The following is a 19,248-nucleotide window of genomic DNA, read 5'->3' on the forward strand; positions in this document are numbered from 1 at the left end:
TCCAATGGCGATGATTATACCTTAGGCCTTGGAAAATTGAAGCTGTGTTTGAGACTACTAGAAAAACAGCGTCTGTGGGGATATTCTATTCAATTATTTCTTTATCAATTCTAGATTTTAGCCAAATCAAAGTAATCCAACAATACAGTTTAGCATGATAAACTTCACGGCAAACATATACATACACGTATACATGTACAAGATCAGGTATACTAGTTTGAATAAAATAAACAAAGATGTATAATATTTACTGTGCATTCTAATGCATCAACTGTTCAAAGCTATAGAGTTAACAGTGTATGAAATAAAGAAAATCTGTAAAAAAATTTGAAGACTAAGCTTAACTGTTTCCTTTTTTTTTCGAACCACTCAGTGTCAGATGGAAAAATTCACATCGCTTACCAGCGTTCCAACCATAAAAAAGGCTAGGGTTGGCCGTTTTTTTCTAATGTCTGTCTGTTAACTAGAAACACAACAATTCTTCCCTAGGCCTTACAACAGATGTTTTCATACTTCGACTATACATCGCAAGTCGCACACATACTCTACACTAAACCTTTGTTATAGATATAGATTTTGAAGAGCGGTCGAATTTTCCACGTTTGCTTGTAGAATGTACGAGTATTTCTCTCATTTCTTTACAGATGTGAGCGCGTGCTCTGTTTACACACGGAAGCCTCTTTGGGGCCTTTGTATTCTCGCATACCAGTTCGGAGGAATGATTGACAAGGCGGAACTTACCCACATTCTTTCCCCAAGCTTCCAACTACACGGCTTATAAGTATGTACGAAGCAATGGAAATACGATATACAAGGGATCGCTCAAAAAGTCGTGAAAGTATAATGGAATTTCACTGTTAGAAAACGAAGTTTTCATTCATTTCTTAGCGTGAAAATCGTATTCTCTTTGACTCTTAAAAATGCCGGAACTCACTCGCATTCTTTCCCCAAGCTTCTATACGAAGCAGTGGAAATATGATATTCAAGGGATCGCTCAAAAAATCATGAAGCAGTGATAGAATTTCACTGTTAGAAAACGAAGTTTTCATTATTTCTTAGCGTAAAAATCGTATTCTCTTTGACTGTGTGGTTACAGGTGCGAAAACGAATAGATCGTCGGCTGTCTGTTCTACAACAGTGTCTGCTTGATGTATACAAGGTGTCACTCAAAAAGTCGCGAAAGTCTGATGGAATCTCACCCTTAGAAAACTAAGTTTTCATGCCTTTCTGCTTGAAAATCGCATCCTTTTTGAGTCTTAAAAATGAGCGTGGTAACAGGTGCGAAAACAACTAGATCGTCGGTTGTCCGTTCTGTAACAATGTACGCTTGATGTATGTGGGTTTAAACGTTGTTGGACCACATTTCGGACATTCTAGAAGGCGAGGTATAAACAAAGGATTGGCACAAGCCCTGCAGGCTTCCGTAGTGAATGGAGATAGATTGACTGCTTTTCTGTGGTGTATAGAGCGTTCTTTTTTGACCAGGTGTTCGTTTTTGTAGTCTCTACCAGGCTCCACAGGTCGCTGGAATGATAGTAAGAATTGGTCAAATAGACAGATAACATATGCAAGAGGAGTGACTTGGGTTGAGAGTTATGTATACGATCTAGACCTTTAAAAATCTGACATAGACTATTACCTGGTATTAGTATATTACCTACTATCTGGTATTAGTAGAAAAAGCTAGGGAGGGGGGGGGGGCAGGTGGAATAAAAACTCTAAACAGGAACTATATGGCTCTAGTTGTCTTATGTTAGGGTCATATTTCAAAACCGGAGCCCGGCCGGGAAGTTAATAGAAGTGTGTATCAAGAAATATCCAAAATCATACTTATGACTTATTTCTGTCACGTTTTAGTCTATCCTTTGCATGTATTACACTATGAGTCCTAGAAAACTACTCGCGACCGGACGCTGGTTTTGAAATATGAACCCAACATTACAGAGTTATATTTGCTTTTATTTCGTGTCATCTTTGTATTTGTAAAACCAATAAATTAAACAGTAGGCACAGAGGAAAGACAACGGTGCAAAAGATGTCGGTTATATGTAAAGAATAAATCAATACCATGCATTCGGATTTTAAATATCTGTGGAAAAAAAGAAGAAAAAGAAATTGTTTGACTTGCAAAACCATTCGGTGATAATTGTCACAGACTACAAAATTGCATTCAATTTGTAATTTTATAACCAGTAGTTTTGCTAGTTTTTTGGCATTGCTATGGAAAGTTCGATGTTGTCTGTCTTGGGTGGGGTACCGGTGCCTGGTATAGGCGTGGTTGGTTACGCCTATCTTGGTAGCCACATTACATTGGGTCAGTTCAAATGGAAACTTCAAACAATCATGTACATTGTATTTTTGCTTTATGATTTAGGCCTAGGAAAAGGAGATTTGCGCATGTCTGTGTATAGAGAACGTTCTAAAACAAAAAGGAACTTCATTTTCTACATAATTTGATTACAAAATGCATGTATTCTGTCCTTTGGAAAAGTCTGGGTGTATTTGCCGGCTTTGATTTGAAGTGGTTTGTCACTGATTCTTAGTTTATCCATGGCTTTAAGGTGATTAAAATTCTGTACATCTAGGTATTTTTCCCTTTCATATATAAGCTTGTCAACAACTTTTCATTTTGTAAATTATCTCCGGTGTTCTCTGATGATCAAAAACTTGTCAATCATCCTAAACAAAAGAGATTAACTGTAATTATCCGGCCGTTGTGGAATTTATTCCCAAGGGCTTAACAATCAGATTGAAAAATGTTTAGATTGCTTTTGGAGAAGCCGCCATGTTGTCTTTCCTGATACATAAGAAATACCATATATACATAAGAAATACCTTTGTCTTATTCAAATACAACTCAATCTCTACATGTTAACTGGATGAAAAACGGATATTTACTTCCGGATGTTTTGAGTGACAGTCATCACTCTTCCTCAGTGACACTTGAATAAACTGGCAGTTGTAGCAATTGAATTGTATTTTGAAGATTGCTTACCTGGATGTTAATCTTTATCAATGGATCTTTGTCTTAATCTTACTCACTTAAACAGGTATTGTACTGGACAGTGATTCGTTGGTGCCTTTGCTCCGTTCTAAATTGAATTTATGTTGCCCTTAAATCTATAAAGAGAATATCATGCAAAACGCACATGTATAACAGCAAGAAAGACAGAAAAAGACGCAAAGTGGATAAAGGTTCGTTTTTTGTCGATGATATTTCTTATCGATGAAATTCATTGAGCGCTTTAGAATCAAATGTCCAAATCAGGGATCGATAAAGTTAATACGCAAAAAAAATTGTGCTAAGATTTTTCATATTCACGTGGGATCCTTTTGTATCATATAAAAATGCGGATCCTTTTGTATCATATAAAAATGCTTCATCACATTTCGAAACCTGGACCCGGCCGGGATGTTTGCGGAAACGAAAAATAAAAGCGTTCATCAAGAAACATACACAGATTATGCTGACGCCTACTTTTTATGTTTTGTGTTTTTATGTCTTTTATATAATACCTTTCGTTCCCAAAAGTTGTCCGACCGGACCCGGTTTTGAAATGTTACCACAAAATTACTTGAGCGTAATGTGATATCGATATCTCACTGCACTTGGGGCACCGGTGCGGTACTGCGGGGTTCGTTCACTGCGACACAGTTGTGTTATTTTCGCCTTTTGTCATAACTTAGATATTGCGTAATTCATAAAAGTATGACTTAGAACACAAAAAAATACCCCCAAAAAATCATTCTTTATCTCTGAAATTCGTTGAGAAGTCTTTCGAACCCCGCAGTGCCGCAAATGCAGTGAGGTACCACCTTTATTCACTTGTCTGTCAATGATGTATTCCTATGGGGCCGGTGTCATATCGATGTTGTCTGCCTGGCGGCGAGGTGACGCCCGTTGTCGGCGTTAGCGGTTACGCCAATCTTTGTTGGGAAATTATGAACATGAGCATCAGAGTCATGACAATAGTTTTAAAAGCGGTTATCTCACAGGGCGGCATCTGTTGTCGAAAAATAATTGTGCGGAAATTTTGTGTGAAGTTTTTTTGTTGCAAATTTTCGTTTAGCCGTGTATTTTCGTGTATATTTCAAAAATACGTGACATCACATCCTAAATTTCGACCCTTTCCCTCCCAAAATCAGATGCAAGATAACTTCGAAATCATAGTGATTTCTCTCTCTCTGGTTCCCTCGATTCGGTCGCACTTCACGAGAAAGACTGAGACCTATATGACACCTCACCTCACCGGTGATATTCTAATGCGGCTTTTCTATGGCTCGCATTTTTATTCAAGCGCACCGGGTGACCACTACCATTCTTCATTACTCCGTAGGATTCTTTCTCTCACAAACAAAGGACTATAGTTTTCGCTGAAACCGGTCTATTCCTGTAAGCAACATAGTGTTTGTTGACTTTGTCTGACAACAGAAGCGTCACCGACAAAGTTGTCCGACGAGTCGGACCCGCCGTTACCATGGAAACAGCCCTAACAGTTAGAAGATCAGATCCCCTCCAGAGTGAATGTAATTTTTCTATATATGTGGTGCAAACACAAACGCAATTCAGGCTTTAAAGCCAGCAAATTCAAGTGGCATGATAAAAAATTATTTCGCCATTTTCATTCACTTCATTTATTTGTGTTCGGTCGGTTGAATAGAGTATGTTGAGAGTGTATACTCGGATTGTGTCAGGACTGTGGCAGTGATACTTCAGCCGTCGGTCTGTTTTAGCCATCGATAATCTACAGTCTACATCCAGGATATCCTTAATAATCTACGAAGAGCATAATAAGAGGTTGATTTGAAGTCAAACAAACACAGAAGATTTTATCTGAGCATCTTTATTTTCTATATGAAAAGACTGCATGGTAGTACATTTGTCGTACTGGCCTATGTACATTTCTAACGAAGTTTGGGAAGTACTATATACATACGTACATACATGTTTAGCGAGCGTCATTTTGCCGTTATGTACATAATTTTGCTAGCAAAAGTTATGATTGGAGAGGTATGAGGATTTTCTTTTAATTTTTTAGGATAATTCATTTCGTTCCTATTAGCATGGGCGTTTATCCGAGTTGGTTAAACGTATTATGAATAAATAAATTCCTATCCAACTCAAAGACTGAACTCACCGAAAATTTAGACTGACTTGGTCAATATTCTTCAGCTGTCTAGCAAAATGGCTTTCCATACTTGTAACGTCAGCAATGGGTCAAAGGTCGCCGGAAGCCTATACCGCCCCCGTCCTGGTAAATGCGATATCGATTTCTATAGACCTTTGACCCATCGCAAGCTGAAAGCTGAAGAATACTGTGCTGAGCAAGTCATTCGAAAATTCCTGATAGTTAAATCTTGTAGAGTTTATCACCTCATAATCATTTTAATTGCGTACCATTCGAACGATCATCAAAATTTTGTCTATGTCACGGTTTAGCAAACAAATGTTACCAATCCCTCAAAAGCTTATAACATAGCATTGCGCTATTAAGAGACAGTGAATTGTCTGCTGTAAGCCTCTTTCGCCTCCCCATGGATCCCATTCTTTGCAGTGCAGAGAGAAATCGCTAGATGGCGCAAATTGCTGAGGTGCAGTTACAAAAGCTCGGCAGGCAGTGCTCGACTATTGAAAGTTGAATAAGAAGACAATTGTATGTATCGCCATTTGTGACACATACTTATATACACCAGTATCTAGAAATCACAAAAGATAAAAAAATGATATAATTGTAATGCTTTCTTCTGTTGTCAAAGTACTAAAATTAAAAGTACAAATTGTGACACCTCCCCTCATTTCAATTAGAACATTCCGCCTTGTACATGTTGCATATGCTGTTGGCTCGACATATATTAATAATAATAAAAAAAATTGCAGAGAATGATTTAAATCTGATTAACATTGGGTAGGTAGACCCATATAGTAGTCAGGGGATACGTGCGTTAAGAGGGTATCCACAATAGTATCAATATCAAGCACTGGGTAGAAAACATAGTCTGACATATCAAGAATGTATAATTTTCAAATCTGCGATTTTGGCAAGTGATAAAGTTATCAGAAAATTAGGTAAGAATTTTTTATCGTGGCAATCGTGATAATTGCCAAGTAAACAGAATAATGATATCAGTTTGACATGCTTATTTAAATCACAGATTTCCCTTTGATGATATTAATAATTGAACGTATGATTCGACCGATTTGAACCAATAGAACTTGGTGAAACATCTTTTAACTTCTTGTAATACGTACAAATACTATCATTTCAGACATGCATTAACTTTGTTTAAATTTCAACATGCGACAAAATTTATTTTGCATTCCAATATGGCTGCTATGGTATTCTTCAAAACAGAAGACCTGTAACAATACAAGTGATGTAACAAAAGCCAGTGCACCGTTTTAGCATACGTAAATCCAGAGATCTACATAGGACACTTTGCATGTTCTAAATGATGTAAAATACACTTACGTCATTGCAACGTAAAAAACACAATACAAATGTGTTTTTGAAAGAATTCAGAATTTCATAAGTAGAGAAAGATGAAATGTTTGCAATGGAAAATCTCTGTGTATAACACAAAGCACAAATATAATATTCAAGCTTATTACAAACGTTATATTCAACCAAGTATATCTATGTTGCATTTCTTGCTACAGCGCCTCGAAGATATCACGTTACTGAAATAATAAGGAAACTCACGGTGCTATGTATGCATGCGCTGTGACATACATTATTGGCAATATGTCAAATGCCTTTTAGACATCAAGAAAAACTGGATACTGTTATGACAATTGTTTGTTTACAGGCTAGGGGCGTTCATCGTTGACATATTACCCACGATACGTGTCGCGGCACAAGCGTACTTATTACCGTGACCCTCCTTATTTTGTTCACGTGTTTTTTTGCAATTGACTGATTCTTGAAATAGTGTCTATTCCAACTAGCTTGCTCAACATTATTGCTCGCAGCAGAGAGGGACATTTGCATAGTTTAGATCGATGATTGTCGATTCCTTGAAATAAGATTTTACGGGGGAGGTAGCTGTTCCAGAGGGACGACAAGATACTTGTTCTTGTGCCGATAAAAACTAACAAACAATTTTTGTTGAAACTCCTGTATGTGTCGCCATCTTTGAAATTGTCATGGGTCAGGTCTCGCGTTATCACGACCACCTCTCGCGAGACTTACTTTTCAAAATGGCGACCGCTTTACTTGCATTTCCTTTTTATATAGCACCAGGAGTGAAACAAGTCTTAGGCAAAGCTAACAGATCATCCCTGGTATCTATAAGACTAAGAGAGAAGCAGGTGCGTCTAAAGGCGTAAGCGTATATGTCAGCTGCAGATGTATGCGTAGCTTCGTTGAATTATCTGTGATTCCAAAATGTCTGCCTTCTTTGCTATTAGTAGTATTACGTCATCCAGGTTAAACAGATTCCAGGAATCGTCATGTCTACAGAGCTTCAACTTGTCTTAAAAATCCAAGACGTCTTCGAGAAGAAAATGAGCGGTAAGTAGCTGCTGCCATCCCCCAGAATGGGGTCTAAGAAACATTAACCAAGAAAGATGTCACATCTTTCTTTACAGAGATGTATATGCACAAGAATTGATCTAAACAATGCTATATCTACAAGGTTATTAGTACTAGTTGTCTAAAAAGGTTTTGTTACAAATCAGTACTGCTCGGAAAAGACCCGCCAGACTCTACATCGGTTTCTTGTGTGCCGTCGTTCGGTCCGTTGTACAATCTGGCGGAGAAAGTTTTCTTGCTGAAGACGCACTTGATACGCTGCTCGACCTACTCCCCCTACTTGGCAAACTTTCTTCACTCTCGAAAACGCAGTCTTGTTTTTCAAGCAAAGGTTCTCTTGAATTAGACATGGGAATAACAGTGACACGGCTACTGGAACTACTGTTGGTGTCCAAACTGGATCCACGTCCGCTCTGTGCGAGGGAAGGGCTCTGAGAGTGGTGTCGTTCGACCGCAGCTTTTGGGTGTGTAGGAGAACTTGTGGTGGATACGGCTGCACCAGATGTGGCAGCTACATGGGCTTGCATCAACTGCATGAGCTGTCGCAGATCTGCACTCATGGTCGCTACGTCTCTGGTTAGAGATGATACCTGAAAGTAGCAAGGTGAGGTTGTGGTAAGAGGTATTGACTTAGAATATAAAGGATTTGGGTTCTTATCCGAATGACTGTCGATTCCTTGAAATAAGATTTTACGGGGGAGGTAGCTGTTCCAGAGGGACGACAAGATACTTGTTCTTGTGCCGATACAAACTAACAAACAATTTTTGTTGAAACTCCTGTATGTGTCGCCATCTTTGAGATTGTCATGGGTCAGGTCTCGCGTTATCACGACCACCTCTCGCGAGACTGACTCTGTCTCAGATGAAAGTGAGAACAACATGTACCTATTTTAGGTTAGTTGATGTCATTCGTCAATTTCCGACTGGGACCTAAACCAAGAGGCCATGTGCCTTGTTTAAGCTACACCATTGAGCATATGAAGGAACCAACGACACTTACTGATAAAAGTACGGACTATTTTAGTGCATGGACCTTTAGTGTCTATTTTGATGACGTAGGTTGTAACCCGTCAATTGAAGATGTAGATTGTGACCGGTCGACCCTTCATTTTGATGACGTAGGTTGTAACCCACCATTTTGACAACGTAGATTGTAACCCACCATTTCGATGACGTAGATTATTACCCACCATTTCTATCACTTAGGTTGAACCCCAAACTTTTGAAAACGTAGATTGTAACTCTTTGACGACATACTTTGTAACCCACAATTTTCCGACGTAGTCATAACCCGCCATCTTGATGACTTAGGTTAAAAACCACCATTTTGATGACGTACTTTACCCCATGATTTATGACGTACCTGTTTGTCCAATCTGTCCACCGTATTCCTGGTGTACTCCACCTCTCCTCTCAGCTCCGAAGCGTCAAGATTAGATGTCGAGCTGTGCCTCGATTCCCCTGTAGAAAACGATCCAGAAACCCGCCATGTTTTTTTGACAAACGTTAACGAAAATGTTGCGAGGAAAAGCAAGACAAAGCTTAAGTAGAGGCGAAAGGGCAATGAGACATAGTGGAGTGGAAAGATGGAAAGTTTAGGAAAGATGCATACAGCACTGCGTGGCGGCTAGGCTACAGGTCTGCGAATGGCAATTATTCTGTGCGGGATCAGAAATATTCGGCCCTTTACTAACTCAGCCCAGGCAAGATGACCGAACACCCTGGTCAAGTCAGCACAACATTTAGATAATTTTGGGTAGGGTCAGGGCGAAGCCTATGACGTAATAATTAGGATAAGAGTTCTTAGTCGTATAAGCTCATCCAAGAATTCAACTGCGCATGCGCAGGTCAAAGGTGAAGTGGCACATTTTTTGCCCTGACCATGCCAGGTATGTATAGGTACTACGTCAGTTTGTCCAAAATTGTTTAGTTTATGTCTCAGGGGCTTCCAACTTTTTACCTACTCATGCGCAGTCAAATACGTGAAAGTGCTTATTTATGCCGAGCTGACCAGGTTGTTGGGTGGAGGTTATCTGATAAGGCGTAGGTCCCATTTCCGAATCGGGGCCCGGCCGGGATGTTTGCGGAAACGAAACATGAAACTGTTTGCCAAGGAATATACACAAATTATAAGTTCTGTATGCTTTGTTGCCTTTCTTATCATATTTTTTTCGTTTCTGAAAGCTACCCGGCCGGGCCCCGGGTTGGGAATTGGGACCTATGCCTTAGTCATGTGCCGAGTCGCTAAAGGGCCAAAGCTTCTTTGCATTCTGCTGCGCTCTACATATTTATTACTGATCGTCATGGTTACCAATGTCATCTAACGTCATCTCCCAAGGAACGGAACTTCGTCTGGTCTCGCCTGCATGCAAAAGGGTTTTCAAAAACAATGAGTTAAAGCCAAAACAGTTAAGCAAAGTCTTACACACAACAAAAGATCACTAGTTCTTGAAAGCTATCACTGTCTCCATCCTGGTTTAAATCAAGCTTCTAGCAGCCCTTCCACTGTTCAAGATGCGAGGAGGACGAAGCTATAGCCACTAACAGCAAACAGCGTGCAATAAAAGCTATCGCTGTCTTCAAAATCAAAATGGTTTTCTGTCACAAGCCTAAAGTAATGGCGACCCCTGTCGCCGTCCAAAAAACGTGCATCCAAAACTTTGCTAGTGCCAGTACACGTTTGTTTGATGTCATTCACCCAACAACATTATAGACACCATATTGTTAAAGTTGTCAATTAAGACCAACAAATTATTATTGGTTACTACTTCAGTAACAAAAATCAATAGAAATATAGATATAAAAGTGTTAAGATCCTTTCAACGAGAAAACCAATTTGTCAAATTGCTGAAGTTTACTAGAACTTGTCGGAAAAATGTATAATTATTACTAGATTGGTATTTCGTACTTGGACTGTTATTGTTGTCTCTAGTCCGTTCTATGAAGTTTCGTTCGAAATCTAAAATGTGACAAAATACAACGTCCTAAACTTTTCACTTTGTTAAGCCAGTCCTTCCAATTAATAAAGCAAGGTAAGTTAGACATTTCCTACGTCAGTAACATATATCTTATGATATGTCAGCGTTTGAGGTTTGTCATTTTATTCTAAGAATGCAATAAAATAGATAGCAAACATGATGTTTGTGAAACGCAATGCAAGTGCTCAATTTGTTACTGTAAACATTGTGGCACCAAAAGTGCACAATAGAAAATGCCATGAAACAGCAAAAGCCAGGAACAATGATGAGTATATTGAAGTGTTGGAGAAATACAAATTCAAGGTCAAAAATTTACCTACCTTGCAAAAAAAAGACAAAAAAATGCATATCACCATGCTGTATGTAAACCGAGAAAAAATCTTTGCAAAAAAGAGCATAAGGGACATTAACATTTATTATAATGTTTCACATCACGTTTGTTTGCACCATACTTACGGGGTCACCTGGTTACGCCACCATGAAAAACGACTTACAGATGGTTAATTGATATGAGTTGTATACAACAAGCTTAAAATGAAATGAATGGACTTCTAGCATTGTCAACGTGGTTAATGTTTATATCTTTTGGTTAGCGTCGATGACTTGGAATCGAAAGGCTCTGGGTTCGAATCTTGACTGGCTTAAATGTCGTGCCCCAGGGGAAGACATCTTACACAAATTTCCCCACTTGACTCAGGTGGAAATAAACAACTTCGGTTACTGACGTTCTATCGAATAGTAGGTAAAATGAACAATTTAGATAAAGGCAAATATCAGGATGTAATCTTTACTCTATTTAATCTATGTTTGCTTTCATAATCTGTTTCTATGTGCATCATTATTGTTGTGTTCAATGTTTTATACTGTTGTATATGTGTAAAATATAGCCCCCTCTCCCGACCTTCGTTAAGCATAGCGTTATAGGTACAAAGTCTTTGTGTTTTTCCCTAAAACTAAGCCAACAAACAAAGACAAACAAAAAGGTTAGACTTGCCTGTTGATTGTATACTCAATTGTTTTAAGATCATTTATGTTAGTGGAAATTTTCTGTTACAAATTTTATTTCTCGAAGCTATTTCAACAATCATAGAAATCAGGGACTAACAGTATTTCTTATGTCGTGTGGTAAAACACTCTGTATATCCTCAGATAAAGTAAGAAAGTATTTTACTCTGTGTTATTCATATCATTTTATTCATGCTTTTTTAAATACGAAATAACCAAAATTAGCTCAACAGCTCGAAAGTGTAAAAAAAGTAAAATTTGATACCCGTCTGGGCATCGGTTTGTAAATGTTTTTGTACTAGTCCCGTCCTCGTTGAAAGAAAGTAGTCGTAAACTGTATTATTGTCACAATGCTAGACATCCACTCATTACAACATAATCATCAAGTAATTAGAGAATAATTAGTAAAATGCAACAAAAAGGGTTAAACCTGCGGGGGTGTATGGTACAGTGAGGTAGTCCATGTCACCTGCGCCTGCGCCGGAGGACGGCGGCTGGAGGGCGGAGGGAGGCCGCCCGTACGCCGTCTCACAACACCCGAACGAGTACCGATGCCTCCTGCCCGACACCGGGCTACGCTTTCGGGACGGGAACTCAAAACTTCTGCTCTTCCACAAGCTGTTTTCGTCCTCCCCTCCATCGACAAACCTGAAAATGGACGTTAGTTAGGGACTGTGACTTCCAACATTATGTTAACAATATTCAGGCTTGCCGATCCAAGATGGTGGATATATGACGTCATTTTCTGACGTCATATTGTCGTTGGTGTTAGCCTGGTAACCATGCCATCGTGACCATCCCAGTATCGCTACGGTGGTACGAGTTTGCCCGCCCGCCCAGATTACTGGCGTAAGCCGGGGAATTCTACGGGGCTGGTTAAAATCAACGGGCCGAAAGCAATTTTGGGTAGATACCTCATACCCGTTTTGTGGAAAATGAACGGTTACCAGGCTAAGTTGGTGTGTGTAAGTTGTGCTCTTGATATAAGACTAAATACGTCGATATATATGTAGAGTATAACTTGAGTCAAGTGACACTTTGCCCATGTGTGAATTTTGTCATATTTCAAAGAGGCAAAGTGGTATTTATTTTTCTGAACTAATAATACGTACCTCATACAATTGTGGAGGATTTTGACATTTACAAAGACCAACAGATACACAATGGAATTTTTGATTTCATGTCAAGGTTAGGACATAAAAAGACTAATAAAAATGAATTAAACAACCACTGATAAAGTATACAGAAATATGATCAAATACTACAGATGGCCTAGGTTAGGGTTCATTTATGTCCAACAAAGAAAGCAACAACGCTGACAGACTGTATGTTAAAAAATAGAAACAATGAAGAATGATAAAAAACGTTACACGGGACAAAACAATGAGATTACATTTGACCAATGATCACCAATGATCTTTATAACATGCTTTTTTAATGTCCAAGAAAGACAGCTAGGGTGTTTGAATGTTAGTAGACTTTATGTAAAAAAATCGAAGAAAATTAACGAAAGAACCACTGAGCAAACACTTTATACTGATGGCCAAAGTGTACGCATTTTCGATGTTCAATAAAGAAAGGTAGGATCTGGGGAACGTTGACATCTACAAAAAACAACAACAAATGGAAATGAATAAATCAAACACTGAACAACTATGACCAACGCTTAATACTGATGGATAAAGTATGTGGTTATTTTTGGTCAACAATGGACTGCAAACTACGTGTTTTCAACGTTCAATTAAACGTTGAATTTCAATATTGATATACAGTATTGTAGTCTATGGTGTTCAAGAACAAGGAGGAATGATGATGGAATGAGGTACGAAGCACGATCAATTCATCAGGGCCGCCGCATCGTACCGAATGGTTCGCCGCGCCTCTAGGCCAGTCATTCCTGTACTTCGTCTCCGGGAAGGAAACTCGAAAGCACGGCTGCCTGACCACCTATCGAACGTTTCCTCACTACCGTCTATCGATCTACATTCAAGACAAAATCTACATTTAGACAAGGTTATAAATATGGCGGCGCCCGTGGACGCCAACGAAACCAATACAGGCAATGATTCTTCAAGATGGAGGAACGCCAGGGGTGAGGGGTTGAAGGTCAAGGGTCGTTTGCACTACACGAAGATCAGCCAGGTCCCATGATGCCTCGGACCGTCACGGGTTTGCGGCTTGTCTCGGAAGCCGCCATGTTGTCGTAAAATAGAGTGTAGACCTGGCTGATGTTTTTTTTTACCTAATGTGGCAGCCATGCATGTCGCATAAGACATACAACCACGGGAAGAGGGAGCCTTAAGACGCACACGTTACGTACACTACAAGCCGGGGTATAAAAGGACGTGGTTCGGATTGGTACGACGGACAAATGCGGCATTTAACACACAAAACGTTAAGATTGACGTATTAGTTACTGACCAAAAACTGCTACTGCGCACCCAAAATATAGATGCTTGAAACGTACATCCACGTTATACCGTACAACTAGCACACATCTTACTAACATAGACCCCCGGAAAATTGTCCAGATTTCAACGGAAAAGAGATCAGTCTAAGAGTAAACCGTTCTAGTTAACCCAAATGTGACAGACGCCCACTCGTCTTCCACTAGCAATGCAAACGTATAATTGTGCATGCACTTATCCCCATGTACTTGTAATAAGAGCTATTGTGGGCGCACATTTAAGACAACTAATTTCCTGTCAGTTACTTAAAAAACATGATATAAAAACGATCAAATTGACTTTTCCTTTTTTCAACAGTAGCTGACTACGATTTTAAAGTCCTGTTATGCTAAACTATGCCTAAACATTTGGCTCACAAAGAAATTACTTAAATTTGATCTTTATATTCTTTATACCCTGTCCAGAGCTTATTAAAGACGACTATCACTTTTTGATTGTTTGCCACAAATATTCTATTATGCGCAATTCGCTGTACACGAGGCTATCATCTCACATACCGGGATCTACCACAATGAACGTAATAAATTTAAATACATAATGACATGTGAAAACCCCTGTATTGCATGCACAGGAACTATATTATAGAATTTTTAGAAGCTAGAAATCCCACCAATGATTGTAAAAGACCATTTTCATCCCATACTATCTGCCCTTGCATTAGGTAGTTCAGCCTTATAGAACTGTAGATATGTATTAGTAGATGCCATGCTTTGTACCTTGCACACTTGTTGTGCGATAAAAGTTATCAATCGTGTTGTGATAATTATATGTTGTCGTGTAGTGATATATAACCCTAACCTTGGACTGAGGTTCGTCGTTGAAGATTCTGGTAAAGAGTTCCTTGGAAGATTTAACCTTGGCGGTTTTGGTACTCCCGGTTTTTCTTCTGGACTCTGCGGCGATGACGTAGCATCATCGTCATCTTCCAGTTCGTCATCTTCGCTAATCGACGGCAACTTCGGTACGTGGTCGGCCGCGTCCTGATCATGCTAATAAATGACAGAAATAATTTTCAATAAGTTAAAACAAACATATTTTGTCTACGATTCTCTATTTAATTGGTATCAGTGAATCATTTTTATGAGGTTGGGGAATACTATTATTCACAACTAGGAACCATATACAATCAACGTTTTGGTGACCTTCTGTCACCTTCCTGAAGGCAATACTGACTGGTAATATTCCACACAGACGCTAGGTGTCGCTACTATCAATGCGGTTCCAAACGCAAAAGTAATATCCTAGTCAAGGATTACGATTGTTACAGAAGCAAAGTTAGATATTGTCAAGCAGCAGTAAATATCGGTCATTATTGCCTTGGAGATGGTGACAGCGGGCTACTAAAGAGTTGACTGTTGATTGTATATAGATTTTGGATGTTGCTATAGAAGTTTGCTATCCTGTATGATAAACAAATCGTACGTATAGTTCCACAAATTTAGGTCCAGTGACGTAGAGGACTTTTCATGTGACGTCAATGTGTCCGCCACCAGGTTGGCATCTTATTTGCATATAGATAAGTGAATCATTTTACAAGCGTTCAAACTTTTTCTGATCCTTTAAATCATCTAGATTTAAATAATAGTAGACGAATACACTAACGCAAAATGATGCTGTGCAGATTTGAACAACGGTCTCATGCAAATAAGGACACCATCATGGCGGTCAAACCCTGCCTTCTTTTTTTTTATATGGCACGTGTGTGGAAATGTTCTACAAGCTTTGCCATAAAAGATATAAAAAACGCAAGGCTAGAAAAGGAAAGGGAAGGAGTTCCTGTAAATATAAAGTAGAAAGTTATTTGCAACTGTCGTCCATTACAAAATGAGAAGAAAAAGCATCATTGTTACAAGCAAAGGAGTTGGTGACATGTTATTTGATAGTTATTGCAAGTTTATTACAGATGGCAAAGCTATATGAAAGTTAATAACTATATCATGTAGGTGTTATTTCCGGACACTGTCAGTGACATAGGGTATCTTCTTACCATTCGAACGAATGGTTTATTGTAATAACAGGGATAAGAGGGACAGTGCGATTGTGTTGCAGACACTATGTAAACAGACCTTTCAGGATCTATTCTCAAACTCGTCGCAGTAATTTACTATCCAGTCAAAGAGAAGTTAGAAGTTAAAGTTTCTATGCAATCAGCTCAGTGTAGCCTAAAGAAATACTTTCGAGGGAATGCAAACATTTAATACAAGTCAGCAGGGTTTTTAGTAGCAAAGCATCAACTATATTGTGATCGTTTTGAACACACACTTATGTTACACCAACACCTTAGGCTATTATGGAATTATGATTTAGTAATGGAAAGTAAGGTTGCTATCCATGTCAGTAGTTCAATGACGTTTCAGTACAAACAAATTGTAAATCCAAATAAAAAAAAGAAGTAAACTTCAAGTTTCAAGAATCTGGCAGTCAAAATTGTGTTTTTGGTGACGCCTCAGGGGCGGATCTGATGACGCCGTTGCCAACTAACATGGCCGTCTTTGTGAACCTCTGTCTATCTCTATGTCATTGCCTGTATGCACCTCACCTGGTTAGTGATGGCTTAGAAGGACGTTGATGTATGTTAGCATGCTATTCTACCGTGCACTATCTATAATTTCCGAGAGGTTTAGGAAAGCCTCATTGGTTACTAATGCAGGCCTGGTTATGCTATTAGGCAAAGGAGAGCTAGTGAAGAAGCGGTGTTATTGACTTCAGCAAGATGTCTTTGTTTACCTTCCTGGTATAACTCCGTGATCTCTATATGTTCGGGAATGAAAGTGGCGGGGATAGAATCAGACAACGTTAATGATGTTAAAATGATATATGGCAACGTCGTATAAATGAAACGTTGAGATAGCACTTGTGTCGGTGACTTATTTAAACTTTATGAAAAGCCACTTGAACAGTTTAGATAGACTTAACCTTGTTATAATGAGATATAAAACTTTACGTTACATTCTGAAAAATGGAATGTGCTGTAAGACTTATCAAAATCATACAGATTCGAACAACGAGGTTGTGGTACATAGCTATTACAGAAATCTTTAACATATTTATAACTGCAATCCAGGTTTAGGTTAGTAAACTTAAAGCTTTACTGATGATTTTGTATCTCTGAAAAATAATATATCGTACCTGAGTACAGCCCAACTATGTCAACAGTTTAAAGATTTATAAGTGCCAAATCTTATTTTTCCTCAGGTTTTGTATATTCTACAGTTTTATTTACCAGGATTTGTTAAAGAAAAAAATCTAATTCCCACAGGCCTAATAGTCCCTTTTGTGTTTTAAACAATAGTGTGATAAGACGAAATCATTCTGCTATTTCAACGAAAGTTTCGAATTTGTGTTTCGTTCTTGTGCTTACTGGATGAACGGTACAATACATTGGACAACCAGACACTCGAGATACAAACATGGATACAAACAACAATACCAACATACACAGCATATACTGTTTTTATCAACGAATCTGAGGCAACAAATGTGCATTACCTCCTCTCCTGTGTCACATCCGTCCCTGAGGTTAAAGGTCAAGTCATGCCTGACGTCCCTTGTCAACTTCTGGAAAAACTCCGGATACAGCTTGAATACGTCCTTCAGCTTCGGCAACTGGATGAACTGGAGGTCACAATAGGTCAGGGCCTTGACGTCCCCGTTCGACTTGGACACGTTATCCACCGCGTCCAGATCCGCCCCAAACAAGTCTCCTTTTCCTGTGTTGGAAGCAAAAATTATTTCAAATGATGGTTGTAAAACGTCTGTCTCTCCTCTGCAGCTGTGTGTGTGTGTGTGTGTGTGTATGTGTGTGTGTGTGTGCGCGCGTGTGTGTGTGTGTGTGTGAGGGAGAGTTAGTGTGCGTGTGTGTTCAAAATGGACACGTTGTCAACCGCGTCCAGATCCGCCAAAAACAAATCTCCTTTGCCAGTGTATTGGAAGCATCAATAGAGTACATTCGAATATTCCAGTTACGGCGGCCATTTTGGATTTTCCTGGGCCATTGTACTGAAACGACTCTCGTTATGAAAAATAGTTGTAACGTTTGAATTTGAGGCCTTTACATCAACAGCGTCCAGATCCACCCCAAACAAGTCTCCTTTCCATTTGTTGGAAACATCAATAGAGCCAATAGTTATGGCGGCCATTTTGGATTTTCCTGGGTCATTGCACTGAAACGTGGCTCGTTATGAAAATGGTTGTAACGAGTTTAAAGCCTTTGCATCAACAGCGACAAGATCCGCCCAGAACAAGTCTCATTTTCCTGTGGTGGAAGCATCAATAGTCAATTCTAGTTCAGCGACCATTTTGGATTTCCCGGGGTCATCCATGGTCATTGGACCAAAACGAGGCTCGTTAATATGAAAGAAATGGTTGTAACGCTAGAGTTTGACGCCTTGACATCAAGACCCAACCAAAACAAGTTTCCTTTTCCGGTGTTGGAAGCAACAATAAACGCCTTAATATTTAGATTTCAGTTCGCATGTGCGGGCAACAGGACTTCTGGTTAAAGGTCCCTTGGTTGTAAGCATTTCGCCATTTTGCATGCGCCATTACGTATACGTTACTACTTACCGCAGCTCCATTTCTTACTTAAGCAGATTTAAGTGGAAAAGTGTTGCATGTTTGAGCCCCTGCCTGCTTGTTATGTTATACTGATAATGGTACTATAGAAAGATCAGCAATGTACCCACCTAAAATAGCAAGTACCATACCGTTCCTTAGGATTTCTAAGGAACCACTGCAGACAAAGTACATCGTTGTCATAGCATCTCCGTGTCTTACTAAGTACTCCCCTGGCGCGCAGAATGTAGTCTTTATGTGTAGACTCAAGGACCTTGTGAGACAAGAAATCTTCTTAAGTCACAAATCAAACTATGTAATTAGAAACTGTAAAATGTACAAGCAAATACATCATGCTCACTCTCACATTGGACTTGCCTGTCAAACACATATTTTACTCAAACTCATTCATAAATATGCTGACCAGCCCCTTTAGTTATGTCCTACCCTTTGCTACAATATGTAATTCAACACCTGATGTTGTTTACTACTTTGCCAGTAACCATGGTGATGGCCTCTGGTGTGCCTCATTGAACTTATTTTTTAAATTGAAGAAAAAACGGAGCAAACATTGATTTATTTTGTAAAGGTAAACATATTGACAGAAGGTACATAACAATGGACATCAGATACCCAGTTGCAAAACACTTATGTTCATGGGTCGATGATTGTTGGCCATTCAAATAGTAAAAAAAAAGTCCTGGTTGTTTC

At 39.1% G+C, this 19,248-nt stretch overlaps 1 protein-coding gene across 12 annotated transcripts in view; it reads right to left on the bottom strand.

The window, feature by feature from the left end:
• Positions 1-7,417: 7,417 nt before the first annotated feature.
• Positions 7,418-19,248, bottom strand: part of LOC118405718 (potassium voltage-gated channel subfamily H member 8-like) — a 163,926-nt gene continuing 152,095 nt past the window's right edge. For 7 of the 12 annotated variants that reach the window (XM_035805383.1, XM_035805384.1, XM_035805388.1 and 4 more), the window contains 9 exons: positions 18,669-18,811; positions 17,473-17,693; positions 16,711-16,734; positions 14,782-14,972; positions 13,379-13,495; positions 11,946-12,163; positions 9,844-9,894; positions 8,896-8,993; positions 7,418-8,122 (listed from right to left, as the gene is read on the bottom strand). In XM_035805383.1, coding sequence (XP_035661276.1) covers positions 7,706-8,122; positions 8,896-8,993; positions 9,844-9,894; positions 11,946-12,163; positions 13,379-13,495; positions 14,782-14,972; positions 16,711-16,734; positions 17,473-17,693; positions 18,669-18,811 — 1,480 coding nt within the window. In that variant the 3' untranslated portion in view covers positions 7,418-7,705. The remainder of the gene's footprint in view (positions 8,123-8,895; positions 8,994-9,843; positions 9,895-11,945; positions 12,164-13,378; positions 13,496-14,781; positions 14,973-16,710; positions 16,735-17,472; positions 17,694-18,668; positions 18,812-19,248) is intronic. The other 5 variants (XM_035805389.1, XM_035805386.1, XM_035805393.1 and 2 more) reach the window with 5 other exon arrangements.

This window comes from Branchiostoma floridae, chromosome 18 (assembly GCF_000003815.2).
Source record: "Branchiostoma floridae strain S238N-H82 chromosome 18, Bfl_VNyyK, whole genome shotgun sequence".
Classification (NCBI taxonomy): Eukaryota; Metazoa; Chordata; class Leptocardii; order Amphioxiformes; family Branchiostomatidae; genus Branchiostoma; species Branchiostoma floridae.